At 38.2% G+C, this 12,926-nt stretch overlaps 1 protein-coding gene across 7 annotated transcripts in view; it reads right to left on the bottom strand.

The window, feature by feature from the left end:
* LOC143039325 (uncharacterized) overlaps positions 1-12,926 on the bottom strand; it is a 98,326-nt gene that overhangs the window by 18,658 nt on the left and 66,742 nt on the right. For 6 of the 7 annotated variants that reach the window (XM_076209204.1, XM_076209210.1, XM_076209231.1 and 3 more), the window contains 3 exons: positions 8,818-9,009; positions 2,872-3,111; positions 1,250-1,335 (listed from right to left, as the gene is read on the bottom strand). In XM_076209204.1, the coding sequence (XP_076065319.1) occupies positions 1,250-1,335; positions 2,872-3,111; positions 8,818-9,009 (518 nt within the window). The remainder of the gene's footprint in view (positions 1-1,249; positions 1,336-2,871; positions 3,112-8,817; positions 9,010-12,926) is intronic. The other variant, XM_076209216.1, reaches the window with a different exon arrangement.

Genomic DNA, 12,926 nt, shown 5'->3' with positions numbered 1-12,926 from the left:
CTCTTCCCTCCCTCTTATCTTTGCTCTTCCTGGATGACGGGTCATCCCTGCATCTTGCCCACTGCCCTGGGTCAGAAGCAGTGTTGCAAGACACAGCATATCCACAGCAAAGCAGCTTCATTTAATTGGCAACCCCTCTACGCCATCCCCTCATGCAGAAAAAGAGAAGATGGGGAGAAATCCTTTTGGGCTGTCTGAAATTATTTTTCACATATACTACCTCACCCCCCATCCCCTACCCATCCCCCCTCATGCATCACAGCATTATTCAGACACAACCATTCTCCATTCACCCCTATCTTCTGCCTTCTCTCATCCTTCCTCAACAGACATTCTTCTCTTTCCCAATACCCCATCCATCCATCTCATCCTTGGTCAACCCCTCATGTTCACTCCTTCCAACTCTGCCTTTCACACCTCTTTTACTAATCTTTCTTCACTCATTCTTTCCATGCATCCAAACCATCCCAATGCTCTTTCATCAACCCTATCTTCCAACTCCCTTTCCACCCAGTTCTCCCCCTTACTTCTTCATTCCTCACTCTATCTCCCTCACTCTATCCAGCCTAGTAACCCCAATCATACTTCTGAGGCACCTTATCTCAAACACATTCAAACTCCTTTCCTCCTCTCTTATATTCCATGTTTCTGCCCCATACAGTGCTGTCTGCATTATCACTCCATACAATCTCCTCTTAGCATCCATTTCCAAATGTCTATTCCTCATTACGCTTTTTAATCCACCAAGGCATTTACTTGCTTCTCTCAATCTACATTCTACCTCCACCTCCACTCCTCCCTTTCCTGCCACATTTGCACCCACATATCTAAAACTATCCCCTTCCTCCAGTCTCTCTCCCTCAATTGTGACTTCCAGTCTGCTGCCACTTTCTCCCCTTGTACATCTTATCACCTTACTTTTACCCACATTTATCTTCAACTTCCTTCTTTTGCTTTGTGATTGACTGAAATTTTTAATTCTCTCATTATGGTTATGTCCCCTTGACTAAAGAAAAAAATCATTAGCCACGATGGAAAAAAAACAAACATATGGAAGTGTCCATAAAGATTGTCATTATGGCAAAGGACTTAAAAGTACACAACACCAAAATCATCTTTATGCTTGCATCATTCCTTTTATATTGACTGCTGAGAAAAGGAGTTCAGTCATAGAAGAGGAGGAAATAAAGGAACATATAAATAACAAAATTTGTAAAGTTACCACAGAATAAATTTCCGAGTTCAGTACCTGCAAATCTGTTCCAGTGAAGTTTTACACATGTGGCGCTGCATTTCCTGCTGAGGAATACTCAGGATTTTTGGCTGTGTCTTGGGCTGGTTAGTGGAAAAACATGTATACATAATTAACAAGTACATACATACATATACCAAAGGCTTTTTCCCCCTTACAAGAGAGGTAGCCATATAAACAAAGGTATAAAATCCACTCCCACCCATTTCATCCCCACATACTCCATTCCCTTTCAACCCCCTCCCTCCCTCTGAACTTGGCTCCTCCTAAATGATGGGCCATCGCTGTATCTTATCCACTGCCCTGGGTCAGAAGTGGTGTTGCAAGACACAGCACATCCACAACAAGGCTGCTTCATTAAATCAGCAACCTCCTCTCCATCCCCCCATGCAGGAAAGAAGAGGGGGGTAAATCCCTTTGGGCTGCATCAAAATATCATTCACACATACTCCCTCACCACCCCATTCCCTACCCACTCCCTTTCATGCATCACAGCATCATCCATACATAACTATTCTCCATTCACCAGGAATTTACTTGCTTCTCTCAATCTACATTCTACCACCACCATCCACCCCTCAAGTTAACAGACACAAGGGGGATAAATTTTATCTGATAAACATAATAAATATATCATATTTACTTTAATATCTGACTTTAAAGGATTGTAAAGATGGGTTCTTGATATGCAGTGATTATATAGAAAGGGGATACAGAAGTTCATTCCAAGTCACTGAAATTTGACTGCTACCTCCAAGATTCTTTAAACATGGGTCCATTAAATATAAGGCTGAGTGTAATATGAAATTTCTTAGTGAATTGATATAAAAAACATGTCTGACTGTATATGAATCCCCTCACAAGTATTTGTACATGTTTTGTCTATCCATGAGTGATTCAACACAGTCTCGGATTATGTGATGGACTTGTGATCAACAAGTCTGAATGAGCTCAGAGCTTGTATATGGCCTGATCTATGGGTAACTTTATTACAGCCAACTCCTTGCCCATCATACTTTGAGTGCTGGTTCACAGTGTAGTGATGCTGAAATTTTTCAGTATGGGGAACACTCAAACTTGGATCAGTGAATTAGCAGTCGAGATTGGTACCACAGTACCATTGAGCCATGTATTAGCTGAGGATCCCTTATATTTCATGGAATGTACATTATGAACAAAATAAGTCAAAGGCAAGGGAAATTACTGTATATACTCAAGTATAGTGTAAGTTTTTATGACAAATTTTTCACTTGAAAAATAGGTCATGCTATACACTGGTAGTTTTTGAATGTGTTGAAATTTATGCATATCTTTGTTCATATCAAATGTTTTAAGTAGTTTTTCTGACCATTTTGAGGTACCTTTGTAAAGAAAGAAAGAAGAAAAAAAGTGATAAATTATATCCAGAATGATGCCCAGCACTGCTGAATTTCATTACAGTAGGCCTACTAGTAATCTTCAAAAGCTGTGGTAGCATTATACATGAGGTATATAAAAAAACAGCTCTCAATAATAATCATACACACATATACCATAGGCTTTTTTCCCTTACAAGGGAGGTAGCCAAACTCAAAAGAATAATAATAATAATAATCAACAAATAAACTAATCATTCTTACCTTAATATCTTTATAGCCACTGCTGTGTTTGCCAACACGGTGGTTGACCCTTGGAGCAGCTGGGTATGGTGATTGATGCTCATCAGAGAAGGAATCAAAATTGGTATCATTTAACCCAGGTAAATCTTCAAATTCTCCACCATCCAGTGTCTGCAAATCCTTAAGGATTTGTTCAACATAGTGAGGCTCAACTTCTCCTACATCAGGCTCTACCTCTCCCACATCAACTTGGGTGATTACCTGTGATAAAGTGAGAAACAAACAAACAAAAAAAATCACCTTTTGAAAGATGAAAGGATAATTAACAAAGAACATTTTATCAGTTGCTTAAACAATTTCTTTTCTATTGACTACTTTCCTTATGCACATATGGTACCAGGAAATGATGCCTACATAATTAACACATTAAATATCACAAAATTGATGTAAGTGCTAAATTAATTTGACTGTCGGAAAACATGAATGAAAGTTTCCAATACTAATCCCTATATTGTGATCTGCCTTTCCAAAAAAACTTCCATGGAAGTGCAGGGTTTCTTACAGAATCCAAATTTTCTACACCAAATTTCTATTTCATTTATTACAGTTTTTTCTTTTTCAATAAAGTATATTTAGTTAGTGCATATGGGCCTGGTAGTGAGAAGAATGAAGAGGAAAGGGAGTCTTTTTGGATATAGATTTAAATGAGTGCATAGAGGGTTTAGGGAAAACTGTCATTGTAGTGTTATTGGGAGATCTCAATGCTAGGGTACGAGATGAACCAATAGATGGAGTGGGAAGTCTGGAGTGCCAGGAAAAAATTGTAGTGGAGAGTTGATGGTGATGTGTCTAGAAAGAGAATTGATGATAGTTTACACAGTGTTTAGGAAAAAAGCCAAGCATAAGTACACATGGGAGAGGGTGGTGGATGGAGGGGTGGTAGATAGGGCTTTAATGGAGTATATCATGGTAACCAGGAGAAGAGTAGGAGGAGTTTTGGATGTACATGTTCTTAGGGGAGAGAGTGGTGGGAATATCAGATCATTTTCTGGCGGAAGGTAAGTTGAGAGTGGAGGATAGATAAAGAGGAAAATGACAGAAGGTTGGGAGGTACTTAGGGTACATATATACATATACCAAAGGCTTTTTCCCCCTTATATGGGAGGTGGCCAAAAAACAAAGGCATAAAAACCACTCCCACCCATACCATCCCTAACATACTCCACTTCCATCCACCCCCTTCCCCCTCTCTTATCTTGGCACCTTCTGGATGACAGGTCATCCCTGCATCTCGCCCACTGCCCTGAGGAGAAGCAGTGTCACAAGACACAGCACGTCCACAGCAAGGCCACTTCATTAAATTGGCAACCACCCATTCTCCGTCCCCTCATGCAGAAAAGATGCGAAGAAATCCCTCCAGGCAGTGTCAATTTATTTTTCACACATACTCCCTCACCACCCCATCCCCCACCCACTCCACCTCATGCATCACAGTATCATCCATACACAACCATTCTCCATTCACCCCTATCTTCTGTCTTCTTCTGTTCTTCCTCAACAGACATTCCTCTCTTTCCCAATGCCACTTTTATGCCATCTATCTATCACATCCTTGGTCAACCCCTCATGTTCACTCCACCTCTGCCTTCCACACCTCTTTTACTAATCTTTCTTCACTCATTCTTTCCATGTGTCCAAACCATCCCAATACTCTTTCATCAACCCTATCTCCCAACTCCCTTTCCACCCCAGTTCTCCTCCTTACTTCCTTGTTTCTCACTCTATCCAGCCTAGTAACTCCTATCATACTTCTCAGGCACCTCATCTCAAACACATTCAAACTCCTCCTCTCATTTCTCATTACACTTTTTAATCCACCAAGGCATTTACTTGCTTTTCTCAATCTATATTCTACATCCACCTCCACTCCTCCCTTTCCTGCCACATTCGCCCCAAGTATCTAAATCTATCCACTTCCTCCAGTCTTTCTCCCTTAACACTTACTTACAATTTGCTGTCATCCCCTCCCCATGTACATCTCATCACTTACTCACAATTATCCTCAACTTCCATCTTTTGCACACCTTACCAAATTCCTTCACTAATTTCCTTAATCCCTCCTCTAATCCTGCTACAAGTGCAGTGTTGTCAGCAAACTATGGCTTATCTCCCATAAGAAAAAGAAAGGATGAGAGATTGAGTGAATATTTGTGAGTTGTGTGGCCATTAAGAGTGTTTTTTTTTTTCTTTTTTTTTTTTTTTGTGAAGATGAGTGAGATCATGCACACACACACATCAGTTGAAGTGACAGTGAAATTTGGAACTCCAGGAAAAATTTAAGTTTCATCAATCTCAATGAGGGAGTACCTTTGTTGAATTAGTAGGGAAGGGGAAAGCTCGTGGGTAGTGGGAAGGTGAAGAAAAAGGAGAGAGGGATTACTGAGGAAAATAGAAGGAAATGAGGAAGGGGACGAATGGGCCCTGGATGTTAGAAGGCTTGTAAACAAAAGGAGTGCAAAACACACAGACGAGGGAGAACAAGGAAGCAGAGGGGTCAAAAACAGAAATATACATAATAGCAGCTCAATGGAAAGAGAAGATAACTGCTTTTATGGATTTAATGAGGGAGGTGACAACCTCCCCCACTAGTAAATCTAGAGGAGAAACTAAAAAAAAATTAACAAAGCATGGGAGGTTATTTTCTAACCAATTAACACTAGTTACCCAAAGAGTTGATAAACTGGAAGAATTAAAGGAGAATCAAAACCTAACTAAAGAAATAGAAGAATTAAAAAGACAGTTAAAAGAAGTAAAAGATGAGAATGAGGAATTAAAGAATAATAATAAAGAGAATAAAGAGTCCATAGCAAAAGAAGCACAGGGTTGGAGAAAAGTCCAAGAGAACAACAAAATTGTATTTAGAGATATAGTGACACAACAGATGAAAGAACAAACTAAGGACACAGTTATTAAAGTGATGAGAGAGAAGGAGAATATAGTAAGAGACTTAGCGGACAAAAAGAAATGTATAATTATATTAGGGATGGAAGAGAAGCATAATCCAAATAGGACCACAAGAGTAAAAGAGGAGAAGGAAAAGGTAAACAAGATATTAGAAGTAGTTCAAGAGGATGGACAAGAAACAGGGAAAGAAATTGAAGAAATATATAGAATAGGGAAATACAATACAGATAAGACCAGACCAATTAAGATCAAATTCAGGTCACAAACGACAGCAGAGAATATCTTAGCAAAAACAGGGAAACTAGCAGACAGTGATCAATATAAACAGGTATGGATAAAAAGAGAAATGAATAAAGAGGAAAGAGAGGATGAGAAAACAAAAAGACTAGAAGCTAAGAAAAAAAAAACGAGAAAAGAACAGAGTCAGAAAAAGAGAAATTCTATTGGATAGTGGATATGAAAGTGAGGAAATGGTTCATAGCAGAGAAAAACGGAAAGGAAACAGAAAACAGGATGGAAGTAGCAGAAAATTAAAAGTGTCTTACACAAACATAGATGGCTTAATAACAGGCTTGAATGAACTGAATGATTACCTGAAGGAAAAAGAACCAGACATAATGGGAATTGTAGAGACAAAATTGAAAGGTCCACTACCACCCAACAGTGTAGGACATGGTGCATATAATTCTTGGATTAGAAACAGAGAGGTAAAACAAGGGGGTGGAATTATGTTCCTGACTAAGAAGGATATAAATGTGAGGAATGTCACATATGGAAAGAATAGAGATGATTATGATGGCAGTGGAGGACAAGGATGGGAAGAGCAGGAAGGTTGTAGTAAATTATTTGCCTCTTAAAACGGCTTCATGGGAAGAGAGAGAAAACAAAAATATGTTAGAAGACAAAAGGATAACACTAAATAAGATAATGGAAGATGGAGGAAGAATAGTTATAATGGATGACTTTAATTGTAAAGAAGTCTGCTGGGAAGAGATGACAGTGAAGGGTGGAGATGACCTATGGGGAAATGTACTACTTGATATGATTATAGAACATACAATGACGCAATGGATACAAGAGAACACTAGGTATAGAAATGAGGAAGAACCATCAAGACTGGACCTAATAATCACATCAGAACCCGAAATAGTGGACAAGATTGAATATAAGATGCCAATAAGTAAAAGCAACCACATGTTGGTAAGACTGGAACTAAATGATGAGGAAAAATACATGGAAAAAACGAACAATATAGAAAGGGAAGACTGATGTATGGAAAAACAAATTTTGATAAAATAAGAGAATTCTTTCAAAAAGCAGACTGGGAAAGGATACACAAGGAAACAACAGTAGAAGAGAAATGGAATATTTTGACAAAAATTTATAAAGGAGTGGAAAAGTATGTTCCAAGACAAAAACAAGAAAAAGAATATTAATGTGATGGCACAACAAAAGATGTAGGGAGTTAAAAGACAAAAGGGATAAAGCTTGGATAAAATGGAAAAAAGACAAAAGACCTGAAAAATGGAAAATATATACTAGTTATAGAAATGAATATGTACAAGTGTGCAGAGCAGAAAAGAGAAAATACGAAAAAGATGTCATAGAAAAATGTAAAGATCAACCAAAACTATTTTACAGATTTGTAAACAACAAACTGAAAAACAAACAAGAATCAGATAAACTACGACAAGGAGTTGAATACACAGAGGAAATAGAAATAGCAGAAATTTTGAACAAGTATTTTAAATCGGTGTTAACAAGGGAGAACATACAACCTAGAGATATCAAGTGGGAGGAGAAAGTCCCCCCTATGAAAGAGATAGAAGTATCAAGGAATGAAATAATTAATCACTTGAGTAATCTCGATGTCAGAAAATCATATGGACCAGATGAAATGGCAAACTGGATTTTGAGAGAATACAGGAATGAACTGACAGACAAAATACATAGTCTAATAAGCAGTTGATTGAAAGAAGGAAAAGTTCCAGAAGATTGGAAAAGAGCAAATATAGTACCAATATATAAAGGGGGAAACAAGGAAGACCCTACTAACTATAGACTGGTCTCTCTTACAAGTACAATAGCTAAAATTTGTGAATGATCAAAATTAGATGGGTAAGGCATTTGGAAAAAAATAAAAAATAAAAAATTATAAAATGAGAAGGACCTGGGAGTCATTATTATGAATAATATGTCCCCTGAGAAACATATAAACAAAATTTTTGGAGAAACTTATAATTTAATAAGAACAATCAAAGTGGTATTTACATAGCTGAATGAAGGAATGGTGAAGAAAATACTAGTCACTTTGATAAGACCAAGATTGGAGTATGCAGTGACAACATGGTCACTAAGTACAAAAAAATGTATAACAAAACTTGAAAGAATACAAAGAGCAATTACGAAATTGGCACCAACACTCTCAGAACTATCATATGAAGAGAGACTAGCAAAACTTGAGCTACAGAAATTAGAGCAAAGAAGAGAGAGAGGAGACTTGATAACTATTCATAGAATCATGAAAGGCATAGAAACTATTGATAGAGAGGATGTAATAAAATGGGATAGTCGAGATACAAGAGGACATGAAAAGAAAATCAAGAAAGACAGTTACAGAAGAGACTTAAAAAAGAACAGCTTTCCCCACAGGGTAGTTAGATGAGAATGTGGTGTGTGCAAAAACAATACACAAAATTAAAAACAGTCTAGATAAAATGAGATACGATGACAGGACACCACGAGCATAGCTCCCCTTCCCATAAAATACAACTAGGTAAATACACACAGAAACACCTGAGAGAGAGAGAGATAGATAGAGACACACACACATATATAAATATATATATATATATATATATATATAGAGAGAGAGAGAGAGAGAGAGAGACAGAGAGAGAGAGAGAGAGAGAGAGAGGGGGGGTTAATATCCCATTTCTAGGACTGGATGGCTTCCTCCCCTTTCCTCACACTAGGAAATGTTCTCAGCAAGTTCAGCCTTACACTGTGCCTAACCTCCAAGACCTCTTCAATGCTGTTGTGCTGTCCAAATATATGACCATATACTTGAGTGGGTTGCACAGCTTGGTGAGGTGGTGTCATGTATGGAGTAGATATCTCTGGCAGATGTTCTCCTATGAGTCCACCACTTAAGTTGGCATAATTCAAGGAGTCTGTGTGAGCCTCTAGATCATCCTAAGGGAAAGAATATTATCAGTAATTCAAACAGCTTCTACAGAGCATAGGATATTCAACAAGATAAGGAAATAGGACAGTACAAAGCAATAAACACACACTATTCAATGTATACTAAAATATACATATTGATTGTGGGCCAATACAGTAGTCAAATCTAATAATTGGGTCTTTCATAACTTCAATGACATCATCCTACATAAATTACTCTTTGTAATTACAAACAAAATTTCACCATAGAAATCTTTATAATGAAACAATGAGCACATATCAAGAAAAGAAAAAAAAGAAAGAAAAAACATTAGAAACTAGGAATGACTATACAAGAATTTGAATGAAGAAAGCAATTTTGAAAGAGGTATAGTAGATAAATACAAAGATCAAACAAAGCTGTTTTACAGGTTCATAAATGGTAAACTGAAACACAGGGAAGAAATCATTAAGTTAATTGTGGGTGGTGAGACCTCTGAAGAGGCTAACCAGCACAATAGTGAAATTATGTGAAAGGATTGTGAAAGATTGAGGGACCAAATATCTTAAAGATCTGGAAGGTCATGTGTGTCAAACCTTTTAAGCTTTTACTCATGGGTGACTGATATGCTGCAAGAGAGAAAGGGGTGGGTGGACTGCTTGAACCTGGACCTAGAGAAGGCATTTAATAAAGTACCTCACTTTCAACTTATGTGGAAATTGAGCACACTGGAGGACTGAGTGGGGAACTACTAGAATTGATGAAAGACTTTTTGAAGGAAAGATACATGAGGACAGTAGAAAAGGATAAGATGTCAAGATGGAGAGCTGTACCACGCAGAGTTCCACAAGGTTCAGTACTTACACCAATAATGTTTCTTGTCTATGTCAATGACATGATGGAAGGAACAACAAGCTATGCCAACATGTTTGCAGATGATGCAAAAATCATGAGAAGAGTGAAAAACAAGGAGGATGGTAGACTATTGCAAAAAGATCTAGACACTATTTTTGCATGGAGCCAAGAATGGGAAATGAAGTTCAATACCAAAAGAGACAAAAGTACCAGAAACGGGCAATAGTAGCAATAGACCATCCTTAAATTATTCCTTGGGAAGCAAACCCATTACAAAAGCAAAACAGGAAAAAGACTTGGGAGTGTTGATAAAAGACAACCTGTCACTTGACAGACATATCAACAGGATTGTGGCTGAGATATATGGACTATTGCAGAAGATCAAAGTGGCATTCCATTTTAACTCTATTTTTTGTTTCTCATCAATATCGGTACATTTCATACCTACTAGTGTTAGCCATAGAAAATTGTTTTCCCTCGTAAAGTATGCCATTTTCTTTGTTTATGTCCTGGTAACTGAAAAATTTAAGGAATTTCTCAAAAGATTTTGAATATCAGTGCACAGTGTCGTGCCGCAGGGGTTGAATGCACTGCACACCCTTCCACAATATGGCTCAACCCTCAACCTCTGGTAAGTTTTATTGATACCAAAAAATTACATGATATTTGCTAGTGCATGATGAATTATTCAATTAATCTACTGGCCTTTTAGTGAAGATATTCAGAAAATTATGTATCAATAATTAAATGTTATGATATTGGTGACTTGTGTACACAACCCGCATTGATGTGATTTTCAAACACTCCAATATCGATGCTGTTTTGAGTAAAGTGTGGCAAAGTGATGCACTCATCAAAAGCGTATCCAATAACAATTTTGAAATGTGACAATATTGGTGACTTGTGTATAAGACACATTATTATCTTCTGATGTGTGTTGACATCGATGAGGAGTGTAATATGTTGCAATATGATTCTTGACTACTCTTTTCCATCACTACAATAATTTTAGTGAAATGGTATGCTGTTGTTTTAATTTTGTGTCTATTTCTTCCAGGTGGCATGAAACCTAGACATTTTTATGGAGACAGTCTTCCAGTGCACCTTAGATGCATAGATTATGCCTGTAGAGATGAGCCCCAGTCTACTCAGAATATTCAGATGATGAGGATATGGAAGACAGTGCTGATGAATACCTAGTCATCCAAGGCGATGAAGTGCAGTTCATGCATGATTTGATCTTGGATTTTCAAGGGAAAAAAAAAAAAAAAATCTCTCTCAATGAGTCCATATCCTAAAAGTATATGTAATTTTTATCAGTGTGTAATATGTTGAGGTCTAACACGTTAATGTTTTTTTATGCTGCAGATGATTGTAATAGACTACAAAAAATAACTTCATGTATTCACTTCACAGATAATTCACAGTGTCCAGCCAAAGAAATGCCAGAATATGACAAACTGTACAAAGTTAAGCCATCTTTTAATCATCTAAAGTCCAAGTACAATATGATCCTCATGGATATGAATGTCTGTGGATGAACAAATGATTCCATATACCAAAATCCATCATTAACTCCCTTAATCATCCCATCTGACCCTGCCACAAATGCAGTGTCATCAGCAAATAACAACTGGCTCATCTCCCACTTTTCTCCATTTTCTTTAACCATCCCCAGTCCCCTTCCTCAACTAACATTCTTTGTACTTCCAATTCTTCCTTTCCCCAGTTCATGCACCCCATTCTTGGTATTCCTCTACATACATAAATACACCAAGGGCTTTTTCCCCCTTACAAGGGAGGAAGCCAAAGTCAAAAGGCACAACCCCACTCCCATCCATTTCATCCACACTCATTCCATTCCCACCCCTCCCTCTCATCTCAGCTCCTTATGGATGATGGGTCATTCAAGCATCTTGTCCATTACCCTGGGTCAGAAGCAATACAGCAAGACACAGTACATCCACAGCAAGGCCACTTCATTTAATCAGGTTGTGTCAAAATATCATTCACGTATAACCACTCCCTAACACCCACCCTATTCCCACCCACTCACTTCCATGCATCATAGCACCATCCATATACAACTATTCTCCACTCACCCCTATCATTTGCCTTCTCCCTTCCTTCCTCAACAGACATTTCCCTTTTGCTAAACACCCTTTTACTCCATCCATCCATCTCACCCTCAGTCACCCTCCTGTTCATTCCATCTACCTTTGCCTTCCACACCTCTTTTACTAATCTTTTGTCGGTTATTCTTTCCATTTGTTCAAACCATTCCAATACTCTTTCATCAACCCTTTCTCCCATCTTCTTTTCCTCCCCTGCTCTCCTCACCACCTCATTTTTTCACTCTATCCAACCTTGTATCCCCTACCATACTTCTCAAGACATTTCATCTCCAACACATTTGAACTCTCTTATGTTCCATGTTTCTGCCTTATACAGTGCTGTTGGCACAATCACCCCTTCATATGATCTCCTCTTGGCATCCACTCTTAAATGCCTATTTCTCATTATACATTTCAATTCCCTAAGGCACTTACTTCTCTCAATCTACAATCTACCTCCATCTCCACTCCTCCCTTTCCTGCCACATGTGACCCCAAGTATCTAAAGCTACCCACTTCCTCCAGCCTTTCTCCTTTAATGCTCAATTTCAAATTGCTGCCATCCTCTCCCCTTGTACATCACACCACCATACTTTTACCCACATTTACCTTCAACTTTCTCCTCTTGCACACTTTCCCAAACTCCATCACTAACTTCCTTAATCCCTCCTCTGATCCTGCCACAAGTGCAGTGTCATCAGCAAACAATAACTGACTTACCTCCCACTTTTCTCCATTTTCTTTCATAATCTCCAGTCCCCTGCCCATTACCCTTGCATTTACCTCTTGCACCATTCCATCCATGTATATATTGAACAGCCTTGGAGACATGGCACACCTTTGACACAGTCCTACCTTTACCTCAAACCACTCGCTCTCCATTTCTAACTCTATCACAGGTCCTACTATCGCAAAAAATCATGATTGCCATCAACAACTTGTCCTCCAATCCTATATATCTGCAATACCTCCCACAG

The sequence above is a fragment of the Oratosquilla oratoria genome, chromosome 2 (assembly GCF_046742065.1).
Source record: "Oratosquilla oratoria isolate Oo_2021 chromosome 2, ASM4674206v1, whole genome shotgun sequence".
Classification (NCBI taxonomy): domain Eukaryota; kingdom Metazoa; phylum Arthropoda; class Malacostraca; order Stomatopoda; family Squillidae; genus Oratosquilla; species Oratosquilla oratoria.
This window is presented reverse-complemented; position numbering and strand designations above follow the sequence as displayed.